The 18,547-nt window shown below is 45.9% G+C and overlaps 3 protein-coding genes across 5 annotated transcripts in view; 2 read left to right on the top strand and 1 right to left on the bottom strand.

Moving 5' to 3' along the window:
- LOC110531395 (glutamate receptor, ionotropic, N-methyl-D-aspartate 3Bb) overlaps window positions 1-6,626 on the top strand; it is a 41,007-nt gene extending 34,381 nt beyond the window's left edge. Inside the window, exons 6-8 of the mRNA XM_021614590.3 lie at window positions 3,903-4,067; window positions 4,862-4,932; window positions 5,409-6,626. Of these exons, the coding sequence (XP_021470265.3) occupies window positions 3,903-4,067; window positions 4,862-4,932; window positions 5,409-6,015 (843 nt within the window). The 3' untranslated portion in view covers window positions 6,016-6,626. The remainder of the gene's footprint in view (window positions 1-3,902; window positions 4,068-4,861; window positions 4,933-5,408) is intronic.
- LOC110491485 (uncharacterized) overlaps window positions 1-18,547 on the top strand; it is a 446,987-nt gene that overhangs the window by 345,260 nt on the left and 83,180 nt on the right. The window lies entirely within an intron of this gene.
- The window catches only part of LOC110491417 (membralin), a 23,100-nt gene continuing 11,732 nt past the window's right edge, over window positions 7,180-18,547 (bottom strand). For all 3 annotated transcript variants that reach the window (XM_036952860.2, XM_036952900.2, XM_036952929.2), the window contains exons 4-11: window positions 14,101-14,211; window positions 12,697-12,819; window positions 12,489-12,589; window positions 12,220-12,277; window positions 12,042-12,125; window positions 11,486-11,618; window positions 10,923-11,022; window positions 7,180-10,374 (exon numbers count right to left, since the gene is read on the bottom strand). In XM_036952860.2, coding sequence (XP_036808755.1) covers window positions 9,565-10,374; window positions 10,923-11,022; window positions 11,486-11,618; window positions 12,042-12,125; window positions 12,220-12,277; window positions 12,489-12,589; window positions 12,697-12,819; window positions 14,101-14,211 — 1,520 coding nt within the window. In that variant the 3' untranslated portion in view covers window positions 7,180-9,564. The remainder of the gene's footprint in view (window positions 10,375-10,922; window positions 11,023-11,485; window positions 11,619-12,041; window positions 12,126-12,219; window positions 12,278-12,488; window positions 12,590-12,696; window positions 12,820-14,100; window positions 14,212-18,547) is intronic.

Genomic DNA, 18,547 nt, shown 5'->3' with positions numbered 1-18,547 from the left:
TTCACCCTCTGAATGGCACACAGACACAATCAATGTCTCAAATGTCTCAAGGCTTATCATAGCTTTCAACTGGATTCACCTGGTCAGTCTATGTCATGGAAAGAGCAGTTGTTCTTAATGTTTTGTACACTCATTACTAATTCATTAACTGGTTGTTATAATCCTATGAAATAGTGTTATTATTGTTGATATCCTGTTACTGGGGCAATCGTCTGGTCCCATCAGCATGACGATATGGGCTGTTTACCTTTTGGCTCCTAGTCCACCCACCCAGACAGACAGACAGACAGACAGCCAGACAGACAGGGCCTAGCAGCCGAGGACTCTGGGATTGCTTTTCTAATACCAACACCACATCAGCCTGCGCTGATTTGTGATCTTCACAGACCCAGCAAAGACAGAGAGTGTGTGTGTGTGTGTGTGTGTGTGTGTGCGCATGCCTGCTGGTATGCATTTTCCCGGATGGGGAAAATGGTGCTAGAGAGACAAGCAGTGATCCCAGCCATCTGTGCAGGAACATCAAAGTCATTCCCAGTCTTGTTATTACCTAATCATCAAATGATCACCTGATTTACGTTGGGGAGAGACTGACGAATGGATGGTAGGACACTGATGTTTCCCACATGACAACATCTCTCGTTCACCTTGACGACACGACTAACAATAACATCTCTTCTTTTAGGTACGTCAAGGGAACAATTTTAGTTTGTTTTATTGATTTACCCCGGCTGACACTCCTTTGAACTATGATGTCGTCATGTACCTGTCCACGACGACTCCTCAAAAGATACTCAAATTCATATTTGGAAATGTAAAATAATATACGTTTTTGACAGAATCACATTCCAGCCTGTCATTTTCAAGCTGCCTTGGATCAATGTTAGAAACTCCAAGGAGTGTACATGCAGCGCATCTATCATCTATCAATCCAAAACTAGCACATCCTACAAACCATATGTTTTTCACATTTGAATCTTTCCCAGTTTCCTCTATATGTTTCACACAGGAGCACCCACATTTGAATCTTTCCCAGTTTCCTCTATATGTTTCACACAGGAGCACCCGGATGACATTTCTATTTTACTCTAATTTGAAGGGCAGAATTACCTTGGCTTGCATTGAACAGATTATTCCTAATTTTCATTCCACATCCTTCTGCTCACATGGATTCGGAGGGGAAAGGCTGAGGGACAGAGGAAGGGAGGGGAGGGGAACGGGGGGAGACGAGCTACCCCTCCCAGAAACAATATGGTGGAGGACGGGTCCACTCTTAAACACAGTCGACAGGCTAACATCATCCATACTGGGGGCCCTAAGTGCTAATAGGATGAGTTATTCCCCCTGCATACTGATCACTACTTGGTCAGGGAGAGAGGGAGAAGGAGGGAGGGGTGAGAGTATAGAGGGAGAAGGTAGGATGGAGAGGGGGAGGGAGGGAAGGTGTAGAGGAGAGGAGAAGGGAGAGAGATATAATGGTGAAGTGGAGGGAGGGAGGGAGGGAGGGAGGGAGGGAGGGAGGGAGGGAGGGAGGGAGGGAGGGAGGGAACAGAGTGGCAGAGGGAGGGAGAGAGGGAGAGGGAGGGAGGGGTGAGAGTATAGAGGGAGAAGGTGGGATGGAGAGGAGAAGGGAGAGAGAAGGATGGGGGAGAAAGGGGGAGAGAAGGACAGATGGGGGGTGAAGTGGGTAAGATGGAGAAGGGGAGAGAGAGGGAAGGTGTAGAGGAGAGGAGAAGGGAGAGAGATATAATGGTGAAGTGGAGGGAGGGAGGGAGGGAGGGAACAGAGTGGCAGAGGGAGGGAGAGAGCAGAGGCTGGCAGCTCCCTCTCTTGGCCGAGTCCCAGAATTAAATGGGAGGAGGGACTGGGTCTAGAATGGGAGGGTGGCAGGAGGGATGGGGAGGGCCTGTACTGCACCCCTGGGGTTCACTGTGTCAGCACTTCGGAAACAAGCCCGCCGTCCTCCACCACTCCCTCTCTCAAGTTTTTCTTCTCTCCCTCTCTCACATCTACGTCCAAACCTCTACAGATAAGATCAGAGGCGGCTTTCGGTTTAGAACATTTCCTCTGAAAAGTTCTCTCTCCTTTGCTGCAAAGTGTCAAACAGCGTTGAACAATGTGGCTGCCTATATATACAGCACATCTCCAACAACTCATGTTGTTAGACCTTGATAGGCTAGATTCCTATTTTATTGGAGGTGTACAGCACTATACAACTACTGTACTATACAACTACTGTACTGTATTGCTGGCAGGCACTCAGACAGGGTTCTCACTGCTCGCACTGTGCTTCTCAAACACACACTGTCGTCCTGACTTAGGCTAAATGTCCTCTAAGCACTGCTGGAATTCAAAAGGACATCTGCAGCAGCCCACAGGGTAGACACTAATCATACCGGTGTAGGCTGCTGTGGGGGGACAGCTCATAATAATGGCTGGAATGGAGTGAATGGAATGGTATGTTTTTTTATGTGTTTGATACCATTCCATTCACTCCATTACACTCCATTCCAGCCATTATTATGAGCCGTCCTCCCCTCAGCAGCCTCCACTGAATCATATAGGCTAGAATAGAGTAGAGTAGAATAGAAGGGTAGGCTCAAAGGAATAGAATGAGAACTCATATCTCTGGGTAGAATAATCTAGAACCAAATAGAATACAACGCAACAAAATCAATAAAGCAGCCAATGGCATGGAGATCAGGATTGTGTTGGTTATTAATCACAATGCTCAGGTCTCTAAAGCCCTGTTTATGCCTGGTTCTAACATGCGTCCTTTATCCTGATTTTGTCCACGTTCTGATTGTGCCCACATTTTTAGACAGGTGTAGATAATTAAAATATGGATGGTGATCTGATTATGATCAGATCTTCCTAACTACCTCCGGAGGTAGTCAGGGATGCATTGTGTCTCTGGTGTAACGGATCTGGACAGTGAAACCATTTAAATCATCATTCTTCTGCCCTCTAAAATCATTGTCAGGTACCACTATTGACTTATGGCATCAATATGTCTCTTAAAATAAATGAATAAATATTATTTAGAAAAATATCTGTCAAATCATTGCATCACAATGCGGACACAGTGGACAGAAAACAGACACATTTTAATACCCTGTATAGATGCAATTGCTAATATGTGGGCACAATCAGAATGTGAACAAGATCAGGACAAAGGACACATGTTTTCACCAGGTATAAACAGGGCTTAATAGGGACACAGCAGCATCTATTTAATAAACACCACACTTTTAAAATTCTAAATATTTTTTTGGGCAGGACAGACATGATGTCCTGATGTCAAAACTGTAATGGCCCGATTCAGACCTGGGAAATGTATTTATTTTGAACACTTTTTGGTAGTTTTGACTCTATACTGTCATTTGTGCATGGCTACATACATCTATAGCTTGGGTCTCCACATTTCATATCTGCAAGTTATAAGGCCAGCATTTCATACATTTTACTGTGGAAAAGTTGATATGCTTCAGTTTGTTTTCATGTGACTGGTTTCTCATTTGTTTCCAGCAGTCATAAGGGAAAATAGATATAAAACAATTGTCACTTATATTTACAATCCCCTTATCCAAATGGCTTACTCATTTACTCATTCTATGGACCATGTCGATCTCTGTCTGAATATAAATTAATAGAGACTGCCCCCTAGAGGTGAAAACAGGGAGCGTTAGAAAAGATGAAAGACCTGAAATGATGCTCAGTATCCATTGGATAGAGATCTAATGACAAGGTTCTCAGGGACCAATCACCATCATCCCAAGGACTGATGTCGGTCCATGGACCAGAGGTTGACAATTTACTACATTGTTAAACCCTTTGTTACAGGTGTTAACCCTACTCAAGTAACCCAACTGTCCCCTCCCTTTCACCTCCTCCTTCTTATACAGACTCTCCAGATGGGCATCCGTCACTTCTCAGGGCTGTTTGTGCTGCTGTGTGTGGGTGTGGCCACGTCACTGCTCACCCTGGCTGGGGAGCACGCCTTCTATCACATGGTGCTGCCACACATCCGACGACGACAGAAGTACAAGTACTGGCTCCACACTAGCCAGGTGAGATGGAGGGAGGGACTGTGTGAGTGAACCAAAGGAGAATGTAAGTGTGAGAGTGTGTGTATGTGTGTGCACAAGAAAGAACGAGAAAACAGAGAAAGTGTGATTGAACCAAGTGTGTGTGTGTGTCAGAGAGAAAGAGAGAGAATGTGTGAGAGAAAGAAACAGACAGATGCTGTGTGTGTGTGTGTGTGTGTGTGTGTGAGCGTTTGTGTCAATAAAATAACCTTCATAGTGAGCCTCTCTGCCTCAGGCTTTTTCATAGCTTCTTTCATTGGCCTTTTTAAAGTGCTCTTTTTTACTTGAACACATTTGTGGCTTTCCCTGTCATGTTTTACGAACTCTATATCTAAAAGCAGTTACGCTTCACAAATCCTCCGGGAATTAAATATGAACAAATATCGATTGCTTGTAAAAGGTTGTTTATGGTGTAGGTTTTTCACTCTCTTGGATAGTCTTTAAAAAAAATTAGGACTGTTTATCACCTTGGCTGTCATTTGATAACATAAAGGCAACATCGCCATCTGCTGTTGACTTAGAGAACCACCATTTGGGAACCGTAGTTGAAGTGAAGTATTAAAAGCACTGAAAATTCAAATCTGCCTGGCTTAAGTCCCCGGAGGTCCTCTAAGCTCCTTCCCCAGTTGGAGGATTATTAACGAGAGGGGGAAAGTAATTACAATTTCTAAGATGGTGTTGATTCTGTCTGTTTTGAATAAATCAGTGTGGAGCTTTTCTCCCCCTCCCACCTCTTCCCCTGGCTCAGTGTAACTATGGCCCCATTTGTTATGTAGAAAATCCACCGAGCCCTGAACCAGACCTATGAGGATGTGAAGAAGAAGCAGGGAGCCAACACAGAAAAAAGGTGACAAAATGGCTGCTATTATGGAGACCTGTTTTAAATATGTGTTTACTGTCCTTGTCCTTTCCTTCATAATCACTGATCTGAGGACCTGAGTAAAATCTAGAAGAAACAATATATAGTTGAAACCTTTCCAGTCCCTTTACCAGTGGTAATGTCTCCAGGGGAAAGGAGACAAGGAGATGAAGCGTTAGGGTTGGATTCAACCCTTATCGTGGAAGTATCCCCTTAAAATGTAAAGGTACTTTCCAATGAGTCGACATATGCAGCGTTTACCATGAATGCAGTGTTTACCCCTTTAAATTTCAATCGAGCGTTAAACGCAGATTTTCCGCGATACTATTCAGATATGGATTGAATCTAGCCCTAATACTGAGATACAGATTGAAAGCAATCTAACATACTAGTAGTGGTTGTTTAAGCACCAGACCTGTGTCTTTCTTTCTTTACTGAAAGTCATGCCTTTTATCTCCATGTAGCTGCAACAACCAGAAGAACCAGCACCCCCAGCCTCCCCCAGACCCCCCTTCCCCCGGCGCCTCGGCCAAGTGGAACGAGAGCAGCACGGACTCCACTGCTGCAGCCGCTAAAGACAAGCGAGTCCACTTTAACCTGGAGACCCTCAACAGCCGCCGCCTTCTAGCCCGGGCCGTGGCCGAGTCTGAAGGGGGGAGGGGGGGGTCGGCTGGATGTGACACTAACCCTAGGACCAACCCGGCCACACGGGTCTGTGCAAATGGGGGCTTCGGGACTTCCTTTGCCAGTCTGGTGCAATCCCTCCCCTCCTCTTCTTCCTCCTCAGGCGTTCCTTTGAGGCCGGGAGAGCTGCAGGAGCTGCAGGAGAGGATCGACCTGATCCGGGATCAGCTGAGGACGGCTCTGGCCAGGAGGGCTGAGCTGCAGACTTCCCTGGCCAAGGAAAAAGCTGCCTGCTCCGCCCCCATAGTGACAGGAATGACCTCCGTGGTTGTAGCTACTGCAGCCCTCCCCTCCTCCCGCTGTGCCACCACCATGACAGACCCTGTCCTCAAGTCCCTGCCCACAGTCCACACCATCCCTCCCATACACACCAATGAGAAGAGCTGATGCCCCCTGGTGTTTGGAAAGCCAATGGTGTATTAGGGTTTATTGAAAGAAGTTGGATTACCTTGGATTGGATTTATCCAATTGTGAGCCCGATGCCATAGTATGGCAGCTCTTTCCCTGGACACTCTTTTGTTATTGGGTGAGATGAAAGAGCTTTTCAGGGCACTGGGAATCCCTTGTGATCTACATGTGCCCAATTGGTCCTCCCATGATTGGTAAAATGTGTGTTTGGGTTTGGGCTACCTCAGGCCTACTTGGATCTACCATGCCAATGGAGTGGGGCTAGAAGTACCAGCATGCCCCCATGACCGAGCCCCGCTGGCACTGCACCCATTTTGGGAACTTAACCACTGACTTTCCAGTGGTCTCTCTTCTGCCACAGGAGCCAAAATGGCCACCCACAACCTTCTGTTTCCAGTGTCTTGTTGATTTTAGTGGTGGGGCGATAACTGAATTTTATCAACGATGCAATGGCAACCTGAAACAATCAGTAATACGTGGAGTTCAGACTGTATTCAAATCAGTAGAGGTGGTGCTTTTATGGTGTTTCTGTTTTCTTCCTTTGAGTTCCGAGTCGATATCGTTCAAGAATAAAGTCTGATGGAAGTGTTGGTTGTGATGGTTGAAATGTGAATCCTTGTCAAGTGTACTTTGTGTCGTCTGTATTTTAACCGCTAGGTCCACAGAGGGAAAGTAGGGATATTTTCCTCATGGAAATGCTGGAATATTTCAGTGATAGAATAACAGGTGGTACCTGAACCATGAAGTCTGTAATACACATTAACTCTTTCCAAACATTTATACAAAAAACAGGGTGTCACTTTTCCTTTGACATGGAATCCTTTTGTTAATCAGGCATGAAAATATGGACTTTATTTGGAACAGCCTGTCAGCGTTTCCCTGGGGACCCCAAACAGTGCACGTTGTGGTTATTGGCTCAGCATTACATAGGCCTACCTAGTTGATTCAAATAATCGACTCAACTTTTTATTTGAATCAGCTTTGCAGTGCTAGGGTCAAAACCAAAACATGTACCCCAGGTTCGAGTTTGGGAAATGCTGGCCTATTTCAACCTACAATAACTAGTGGTGCACGTAACCCTACCTACTGAAGGATAGGATTTACATAACCAATACTAGGACACACAAACAACCAGACCAACGGCAATTGTTTGTGCAAAGAATGCTTCTTCTGCACTTAGTTTACCGAACAGTTAAATACATTTGAATGAGAGAAGGAATCTAGTCCATCACAGATAAAATGAGCTACAAATGGACAGCAACTGTTGCATTGCTACAATCATCCTGTTTTTTCTTACAGAACGGCATATAGGCACAGATAAAGAAACTGATCATAAAACGTCATTGATAGAGCATATTTGTCACATCTGTAAAAGTATCCTCTTCTACAATGAAGACTTTTCTCTTTAAAACTGACTTCCTGTCATATTGCACAATTTGGACCTTTCAAACCAGAACCACGTCCTTGGTCCTGCCCACTGCATAGCCATGACTACACCTCCACCCAACACACTGAACAGAAGTGATTCTACTCCCATCTTAATAGAACTAATGGAAAAGTCTAACCCATTTTGCTAAATGTCCCTTGGTTATCGTGATTCCGTTGAAATATAAACCATTTTCCTCATATGAGAGGCCAAAAACCTGCTTAAATTCAACTGCTAAGGAAGTCTCAACATGCACTTCCAATAATATCTCATTTGGAATCATAAGGCATCAAAATAAAGCTCACTGGGCAGGAAGTTGTTCTGTTTCAACAGATGAGGATGTAGACATTGGAACACATCTGTCATTATTCCCTGTTTATTCTGCCCTGACAGTTTCTACTTGGAGTTATAGTATGGAGTTATCATTTTTAATTCTCTGGACTTTTGTTACACCCTGTCCATCTTAGAACGACATTCAGCAGGTTTCAGAAAGGGGAAGCAGGATGCAAGTCAGGTCCATCTGACAACCGGTAGTTTGTCTCACAGTAGCATCTTACTAGGCTTGCAAGTCCAGTTTAGTCTCTCGTGAGCTAACGAACAAACAGTGGCCAAGTCTGGTAAAGTTTCCAAGGTAGTCTTCAGCAGCTTCATCATCAGGTTTTAAAACAAGAAACATTATTTTTAAAAATACGCTCTTTACCAAATTAAATTGGAGCGTCCAAGGCATGCAATTTCATCACAACTTGCCATTTTGGCAGCTGAATGGTAGATCAATGACACATGTAATGGAGATTGGTTGGCGTGGTTACAATAGCTTTACCCTGAAGCCATTTAACATAGCCTGCTATCGTCTTGTGCTAGTCTGAAGTGTGTTACCAGCTTGGAGTGGGCCGCCGTCAGCTGATGCCCTGCACCAGAAAACATTCTAATACAATTTCATTCTTACAGTCACATGCTCCTCTTTTGGAATACAGGATGTAAGGCAAGGTTTCACAAACTGCTTCCTGGCTCCCCCGGGGGCATGTTCTGTTTTTTGCCCTAGCACCACAGAGCTGATTCAAATAACCAACTCCTTATCAAGCTTTGATTATTTGAACAAAACATGCACCCAGGGGGGTTAGTATAGTGAATTAACATTAGACCATGAAACAGGTGCCTGGTCAAGCCTTCCAGTTGATCATGTATCTGCACGGTGAAGCGATTGCAATTTGAAAGACAAAACCTGATAATGAGTTATGGGTGAGAAAATGGGCCTAGTGTCCTGACTGTACACATAAAAGTTCCCAGAGGGAAGTAATGATGCAGGTTCACTCAATAAAAGAGGTTAAGACAAAAGAAACTGCAGTCATAACAGCTCTTCTGCGGCTCAAGTAGTACGGGAGCAACTGCCAAGCATTGTAAGAGCAGTGGATTGGCAAAACATCCAAGCAAGGAGGTCTACTCAACACTCAAAAACAGTGGATATCAACTCAATTTCCCACGATGCTCCAGATAGAGCTAGCTTGCGGAGCCAGTTGCCAGTTGGAGGAAAAAGTTGAGAGCTTGTGAGAAGTGGGGTTTGACCAAGTATCATGACAACCCACAGCAACTTTATTAGCCTGTTTAACAGTTCTGAAAGAAAAATGATCAACTCAAAACACGGGGTTGTCTTTTTTCTGGGTTTGAGGACCAGATGGAATGAATGGATGGATAGGACAAGAGGTCATGTGTTGCAGCCCTGTATAGTCCACTGTGCTCTCAAAAAGAAACATACACCGCCATTTCCAAATCCAGTCGAGACATCCCCTAACCAACAGAATCATCATCTTTAAGGAATTGTATATCACCAATGCAATAGGATTGATTATTTTACAAATACATAAAAAATAAAAATAAAATTATGTCCAGGTAGCCATTTCCAAACATTTCCACACCTTTGAATAGAAGTTGAGGGGCGGGGCTTTTCTTTTCCTCAGTTCTCCATCCCCCTCTTCTCCTGGTTGTCGTAAGAATGACATTACAGGAATAAAGCCACGTCGGCATCTTGCGGTGTTGGAAGAAGAATTAAGGGGGAGAAGATATGTTTCCTCTGCGTATGGGAGAATGTGTGTGTGTGGGGGGGCTCAGGATGGAGTGGGGCTGGGGGCTTCCTCTGTCTTGGAGTCCCAATCTGTGGCGCTCTGCCTGGGGCATTCTGGCTCCCCAACCACTGCCCTACTGCAGTCTGTGTGTGGAGAAGGTGGTTGAGGAAGGGACGGCCTGACAGTAGAGAGGCAAGTCTCTGCTTCCTGGAGTCCTCCCATTGGAGGAGAGGGAGGAGGCAGGCCTGATCCTGCTGCACTGCCTCTACAGGCCACTATGGTTTTGATTTCCACTGCCATCAAGCTGGGACCGGTGCCACTTGTGCTCTCTCCTCCACCATCACTCCCCCCCATTCGAATCTCCGCCACCACGCTGAGGCCTGCCCCAGGAACACCAACCCTCCCCACCCCTCTGGCCTCCCCCAGCAATCCCCCTGCCGTGCTCTCCATCAAAGACCCCCCAGGTTGGGGGGCTGAGGAGGACAAGGCCTCCGTGATGATGGCTGTCGTCTCCGCCATCCAGTCCAGCTCCGTTGTCAACTCTCCTACGGCCCCTTGTAACGTGGCACTCCCAGCCAGGCCGTTTGACTGGGAAGCCAGGGTCGCTGAACCTTGGGCCTGGGCCACCGAAGAAGCCAGGGGCTCATCTGGCGGTCGGACCTGGCCGTTGGCTTCCCCTCCCCGAGCTGGGGCTGCTGCAGCGGTGGTGGTGTTGTTGTTGAGGTTGTCCTGCAGGGCCGTCTGGTTGCCCCCCTGGCCCGCCAGCTGGTTCTGCAGCAGCATCTCCTGGATGCGGATCTGTTGGAGGATGGCCGGAAGCTCGTAGTGGTGGAAGAAGTAGATCATTGAGTGCTAGGGATGGAGAAGCGATGTAGGCGCTTAAAGTAAGTATGTTTAAGTCATGGTGTTAGAAACAGGGTCGGGGGAGGCTATAACCTAGAACTAGAGGTGGCTGGGCATTGGCTAAACTCTAGCCTAGGATGCTAATCTCTTTGGTCCAGCCACTAGCATTTGGGCTAAACCATTAGCATCAATCACTTCTATAGGGAAATATATATATATATATATATATACAGGACATTCATTTAAAATAGTTTTGAAGACACACCAACCCGATATGACCTTCTTTAGCGATTCGCTGAAATAAAATGTTATTCTATGTTTTGTTTGTTTACCATAACATCTAATGAATAATAAGCAAGTAGAAGGCCACAATAACATGTCCACTTGCCTAAAGATGAAGCACTTTCCAGCTCAGTGTTTTGACTTGGTGCTCATATTCAAAATGCTGGAGGATGGAGTGTGTGGGCTACTAACTACACACACACACTTTGAAATCACACTACAGTTTGAGTGAGTTTATTTTCTCTAGTCAATTTCTTTCCTCCAACCCTTCTCACCTGTATGAAGAGCCAGGAGGTGACCAGAGCCAGGCTGCTGTACTGGCCGTTGAAGCGGTAGTGGTAGGCGTAGAACGCAAAGTGATACAGATAGAAGAACCTGCAGGAGACAGAGACAGCCTCCTTAGAGAGTAGCCAAAAATAACTGGACTGACAAACAGAGTAATGGATAGACTGTCTGGAACTGGAGAGACAAAGTGATCGGTTGTATGTAGTGGAGAGAATAAGCAAATAAGTTCTACTACATAGAAACAAAGCAAATAGTCTTCATGTTCCAAGGGCCCTTTCTCTTCATGTTCCAAGGGCCCTCTCTCTTCATGTTCCAAGGGCCCTTTCTCTTCATGTTCCAAGGGCCCTTTCTCTTCATGTTCCAAGGGCCCTTTCTCTTCATGTTCCAAGGGCCCTTTCTCTTCATGTTCCAAGGGCCCTTTCTCTTCATGTTCCAAGGGCCCTTTCTCTTCATGTTCCAAGGGCCCTTTCTCTCTGCCCATCCCCATTTGATGCAAGATAGTAGGGTTTATATCAGCTATTGGCATTTGCTGGTGTTGGTGTGTGGAACTCACCTCAGCCAATGACGTTTGCTGGTGTTGGTGTGGCAGCAGATGGCGTCGTACTGGTCGGCCAGCCACACGATGAGGATGATGTAGAAGGCGGTGGTGGTGTCGTTGAAGAACTCAGACATGATGGCCTCCATGCCTGGGAGAGAGAGAGAGATTTGTACCACCTGTTCAATCTAGAAACAGTCTCAAGACCCAGATTGTTGTCGTTACATATGTAGTCGAATATGTTGGCACCCGTAGCACTTTACAATGGAGCGCAATAGACAGAATGTTCCGTTTTCTCTTCTCAAAACTTGTTGAATTACTTTTTTACCATGTAGGCACCTACAACAGGTGAGAAATTACACAGTAAATGAGAATCATTGCATTCAAACAAAATGTATTAGAATTGTAAATAATTTAGTTCGGGCCATTTTAAAATCATACAAATACAAAAGTAAACAAAGTACTTTCAAATTCATCTCATTTTAGAAGAAACGGTGAATCACGCAACGGTGCCAATATATTTGACCACATCTGTAACTGTAGAGATGGCGCCTCAATAGTATGACACTCTTACCCACGAGAGCCAGGATCACGGTAAGCAGAGGCGCTGCTGGGAAAGCGATGGTCATGTTCATCTCCAACATCTGCAGAAGGTCCACTAGAGAAACAGAGGTCAGAGATTAAGCATCTGGCATGTAGAGATGTATTCTTCCAGGACTACTAGAGTTGAGAGGGGTGTGTGTGTGACTCACCAATGAAGACAAAGATCTGGTGGTGGGAGTAGCGTAGCAGCATAGACACGGACAGGGTCTGTAGACAGGGAAGGAAACAGACAACTTATCTTTCATGAATAACCCAGGGAGTTAGTTAAGCACCAGCTCATTTATCATACCAAATATGTTGTATTGTTTTTGTGAAACTTCAGAGTAAAGAACCTGAATGAAGGTTTCTCATGGGCTACATTTAACACTTTGGATTTGATGCAAGTTTGACAAAAAGGTGTGTGGAGATTGCTACTTACGAATATTACCATGATGACAAAGGCAGCCAGGTAGGAGGTGCGAGCCATCCACATGCTGACAAATCGGTAGTGTTCCCCAGACACCACATTCCTGAGGAAGCCTGTTCTCACACAGAGCACCGGTCAGAAACACACACACAGGCCTTTGCACACCACCAAGAAAATAAACATATGGGAGAATCCCTGACACACACACACACACCCATACCTTTGTCCTCCTCGTTCTCTGCCAGGGCCTTGACACTAGACATCAGGATGTCATCGTAGCCCAGGAACTCATCCAGGAGGAGGCGACTGAAGCTGTCCCCAAAGCACTGATCCTTCATGGGGTCTGCACACACACACAGAGCCCCTCGTACCCTCTAACACTTGTTTGTGGTACCCGTAACAGAGAGTGTTATGATGACTACTTATCTTGAAGTGTTTCTACAACACCTACACCCTTTAAGCTCTGAATAAGAGCATCTGCTAAAAGACAAACGCTCATGTGAAAGTTAGCCGCTCAACAAAAGGGTGGTCTGAGAGCCTTCAGCTTCAACTTCCATTAATATGAGTGCAGCATTGTGTTGGCCAATATGACCTACGACCCAAATGTCTGTAGCTAGCTACAGTCCACCTTTGCCTTGGGTGGCTAAGGGAGGTTTTGTACTAGGCACACCAGCAGGTAACTACTGATCAAACCAAATGCTGCTCATTGGCAAGCAAGTCAGTGGCCATACTTCCTATCCCTTTATTAACTTCAGTTCCTATGACTGTATCCACTCTAGTCCCCCTGACTGTACCCGCTCTAGTCCCCCTGACTGTACCCGCTCTAGTCCCCCTGACTGTACCCGCTCTAGTCCCCCTGACTGTACCCGCTCTAGTCCCCCTGACTGTACCCGCTCTAGTCCCCCTGACTGTACCCGCTCTAGTCCCCCTGACTGTACCCGCTCTAGTCCCCCTGACTGTACCCGCTCTAGTCCCCCTGACTGTACCCGCTCTAGTCCCCCTGACTGTACCCGCTCTAGTCCCCCTGACTGTACCCGCTCTAGTCCCCCTGACTGTACCCGCTCTAGTCCCCCTGACTGTACCCGCTCTAGTCCCCCTGACTGTACCCACTGTAGTCCCCACTGTAGTCCCCCTGACTGTACCCACTGTAGTCCCCCTGACTGTACCCACTGTAGTCCCCCTGACTGTACCCACTGTAGTCCCTATGACTGTGGTGTTACATGTAGACTAGAAAAGTACATGTCCACGAGCAGCACCGCAGATATTGAGATGAGAGAAATGAAAGACTTCGCTCTGTCACTGCGCATGTGCACAGGTCGGTATCACACCGTTACAGCGTGGTAACCACGGGAGCAAAACAGCGGAGTGCTTCAACGCTCTTAGGTGTTGCGGAAATTGGCCCAGTATGCCGTTTGCTTTGTGCATTTATGTAATTTCGATGAGTCTACCTTTATGTAGGCTTAAGTTAATAACACAGCTTACCCAGGTACTGAATGACTGTTAATGACACCTGCTATGTCATGGTGGTGTTAAGTAGGCTTAACACACCTCACCAGCTATGACTGTTCATGGCACCTGCCATCATGTGCTATGGCAGTGTTAAGCAGGCTTTATAACAGCTTACCCAGCGTGACGACCATGACAGGGATGTTGAGGCGTTGCCGGGTGGTCTGGGACAAGCGGAGGAAGCCGTACTCCAGAGAGTACTCCACTATGTAATCCTCCTGAGGCCACACTGAAGGCACAGAGACACACACTCACAGGTAAGCATCGCAGCTTACCACATCCCGTAGCTCACCAACCCCACTGCACACACACACAATTGCATTGGCCCCAGTGATGTGCTGGGCAGTACGCACTACCCTTTGTAGCGCCTTACGGTCAGATGCTGAGCAGTTGCCACACCAGGTGATGATGCAACCGGTCAGGATGCTCTAAGCTGCAGTTGTAGACAACTTTTGAAGATCTGGGGACCCATGACAAATCTTTTCAGTCTCCTGAGCCCTCTTCACGACTGTCTTGGTGTGTTTGGATTATGATAGTTTGTTAGTGATGTGGACGCCAAGGAACGTAAAGCTCTTGGCCCGCTCCACTTCAACCCCGTCGATGTTAATGGGGACCAGTTCGGCCTTCCTTTTCCTGTAGTCCATGGTCAGCTCCTTTATCTTGCCCACATTGAGAGAGGTTGTTGTCCTGGCACCACACTGCCAGGTCTCTGACCTCCTCCCTATAGGCTGTCTCATCGTTGTCTGTGATCAGGCCTACCACCGTTGTGTCGCCGTTGTGTCGTCAACTTAATGATGGTATTGGAGTCGTGGGTGAACAGGGAGTACAGCAGGGGACTAAGCACGTACCCCTGACGTGCCCCAGTGTTGAGGATCAGTGTGGCAGATGTGTTGTTACCTACCCTTACCACCTGGGGGCAGCCCATCAGGAAGTTCAGGATCCAGTTGCAAAGGGAGGTATTTAGTCCCAGGGTCATTAGCTTAGTGATGAGCTTTTTTAATTTTACCTTTATTTAACTAGGCAAGTCAGTTAAGAACACATTCTTATTTACAATGACAGCCTAGGAACAGTGGGTTAACTGCCTTGTTCAGGGGCAGAATGACAGGTTTTTACCTTGTCAGATTGGGGATTCGATCTAGCAACATTTCGGTTACTGGTCCAATGCTCTAACCACTAGGCTACCTGCCGCCCCATAGTGATGAGCTTTGAGGGCACTATGGTGTTGAACGCTGAGCTGTAGTCAACGAATAGCATTCTCACATAGGTGTTCCTTTTGTCCAGGTGGGAAAGGGCAGTGTGGAGGTCAATCGAGATTGCTTTTAAGTCAGACACCATTTTAGTCATGAGAATCTCAACTTTCTAATTATCTAAGTCTGGGCAGCGAGCTTGGTTGTCATCAAATCCTAGCCCCAAAATAATTTTTGCCCTTGGAACGCTTGAGCTCCCTCCATTACTTTCCTATGGAGAGACATGCCGGTCTATTTCGCCAAATATCACACAATGTGAGGAGAATCTCCTCTTTGTAATTATGTAAGCCTGGGCAGCGAGCTCGTTTGTCATCGATCACTAGACCAGAAATAGAAGTTCATTTTTTCCCTACTTTCTCATTACGCAGACATAAGTTAACACCATCGAGGTGCGGATGTTACTTTCTATACGAGTAGTTTTCCCCCAATTCTGTCCGATGAACAGATTGTAGCGGTAAAATAAAAAGGGAAACATTTGTTGTTGCCATTTGGGCTAAATTTTATTCTAAACATCACCCCAGTCAAAACAGGCTCTGCGAACGTTCGATTCCATTCATTTGCTATGGGCTAGCGCTAGTGTTCCAGCTTAGCCGAAGTTATTTTGCTGTTTTTCAACCTTTGGTGAATTTTGACTCGTTCTGTTGTCCAGCCAATGGAAGAAGTCTGGAGACAACCGACGCATACAGCAGCAGAACAACGTGCAGAGTTTTTACAAGAGTATGTAACACTGAAAGCTTCAGTATACAAGCTATTAGCAAGTTAGATGGACATAGCATGACATTTCCCCCCAATTTCAAAGTCCCCACATCATGCATTGAGCTAAATATTAATTTACCTTGCATTCACTATAAAGTAGTGGGTGGTGGTCACGAAGATGACTGAAGTGTTTCCCCCTTTCGCAGTGATTTTTTGTTGCATATTCTGTAGACAGGGCGACCATCTTCTATTAAGTTTCCCTCAGCACTCTTGTAAAACTCAAAATACGACCCCACATCAAATTTGGTCCTCTTAGAAGGCTGAAAATTCTCCCGTGCGCTGTCCTCCATGTTTTCACACAAAACATAACCCACGTTGCATGCTACACCTGTGTCAGACAGTTGCTAACTTTGATTGAGGCTAGACAGTATTTACCGTGAGTTTTTCAAATTACAATTTGAAACAGTAATTTTACCGTGGTTTATCGTGAAACTGGTAACTGTTTCATCCCTAGACGTAATCATTTAGGCAGGTTACCTTCACTATCTTAGGCACAGGGACTATGGTGGTCTGTTTGAAACATGTATGTATTACAGACTCGGCCAGGGAGAGGTTGAAAATGTCAGTGAAGACACTTGCTAGTTAGTCTGTGCATGCTTGAAGTACACATCCTGGTAATCGGTCTGGCCCTGCGGCCTTGTAAATGTTGACCTGTTTAAAAGGTCTTGCTCACATCGGCTACGGAGAGTGTGATCACACAGTCATCCGGGAACAGCTGGTGCTCAAGCGTTCTTCAGTGTTTCTTGACTCAAAGCAAGCATAAAAGGGCAGCTCGCGGCCAAGTTTCCCCTTTGTAGTCCGTAAAAGTTTCCAAGCCCTGCCACATCCATACCCTACTCAACAAATTGGATGCAGTCTATCACAGTGCAATCCGTTTTGTCACCAAAGCCCCATATACTACCCACCATTGTGACCTGTACACTCTCGTTGGCTGGCCCTCGCTTCATACTCGTCGCCAAACCCACTGGCTCCTTGTCATCTACAAGACCCTGATAGGTAAAGTCCCCCATTATCTCAGCTCGCGGGTCACCATAGCATCACCCACCTGTAGCACGCGCTCCAGCAGGTATCTCTCTCTGGTCACCCCCAAAACCAATTCTTTCTTTGGCCGCCTCTCCTTCCAGTTCTCTGCTGCCAATGACTGGAACGAACTACAAAAATCTCTGAAACTGGAAACACTTATCTCCCTCACTAGCTTTAAGCACCAACTGTCAGAGCAGCTCACAGATTACTGCACCTGTACATAGCCCACCTATAATTTAGCCCAAACAACTACCTCTTTCCCTACTGTATTTATTTTATTTATTTATTTTGCTCCTTTGCACCCCATTATTTTAGTTTGCACCTTCTTTCTTCCACTGCAAATCTACCACTCCAGTGTTTTACTTGCTATATAGCAGGATTTCTTATAATAGTCCGGATTAGTATCCCGCTCCTTGAAAGTAGAAGCTCTAGCCTTTAGCTCAGTGCGGATGTTGCCTCTAATCCATGGCTTCTAGTTGGGAAATATACATATGGTCACTGTAGGGACGACGTCATTGATGCACTGATTGATGAAGCCGTTGACTGTGGTGGTATACTCCTCAATGCCATTAGATGAATCCCGGAACATATTCCAGTCTGTGCTGGCAACAGTCCTGTAGCGAGGCATCAGCGTCATCTGACCACTTCCGTATTGAGCTAGTCACTGGTGCCTCCTGCTTTAATTTTTGCTTGGAAGCAGGAGGATAGAATTATGGTCAGATTTGCCAAATGGAGGGCGAGCTTTGTATGCGTCTCTGTGTGTGGAGTAAAGGTGGTCTAGATTTTCTCTCCTCTGGTTGCACGTGACATGCTGGTAGAAATGAGGTAAAGCGGATTTAAGTTTGTCTGCATTAAAGTCCCCGGCCACTAAAAACGCAGCTTCTGAATGAGCATTTTCTTGTTTGTTTATGGCCTTACACAGCTCATTGAGTGCGGTCTTAGTGCCAGCATTGGTTTGTGGTGGTTAATAGACAGCTACAAATACAGTGCCTTGCGAAAGTATTCGGCCCCCTTGAACTTTGCGACCTTTTGCCACAATAATTTTGCACGCCCAATTTTTCAGTTTTTGATTTGTTAAAAAAGTTTGAAATATCCAATAAATGTCGTTCCACTTCATGATTGTGTCCCACTTGTTGTTGATTCTTCACAAAAAATACAGTTTTAGATCTTTATGTTTGAAGCCTGAAATGTGGCAAAAGGTCGCAAAGTTCAAGGGGGCCGAATACTTTTTGCAAGGCACTGTAATATAGATGTGAACTCTCTAGGTAGATAGTGTGGTCTATAGCTTATCATGATGTATTCTACCTCATGCAAGCAATTCCTCAAGACTTCTTTAAATATTAGACATAGCGCACCAGTAGTAGCACCAAAGACACACCCACCCCTCGTCTTACCAGACGTAGCTGCTCTGTCCTGCCGAAAAACAGGGAAGCCAGCCAGCTCTATACAATCTGTGTAGTCGTTCAGCCATGTCTCAGTGAACACAAGATATTACAGTTTAATGTCCAGTTGGTAGGACATTCTTAAATCGTAGATCGT

The sequence above is a fragment of the Oncorhynchus mykiss genome, chromosome 1 (assembly GCF_057628025.1).
Source record: "Oncorhynchus mykiss isolate SJ-2025 chromosome 1, ASM5762802v1, whole genome shotgun sequence".
Lineage (NCBI taxonomy): Eukaryota > Metazoa > Chordata > Actinopteri > Salmoniformes > Salmonidae > Oncorhynchus > Oncorhynchus mykiss.
Note: the sequence above shows the minus strand (reverse complement) of the source record. Positions and strands in the feature narration are given on the sequence as shown.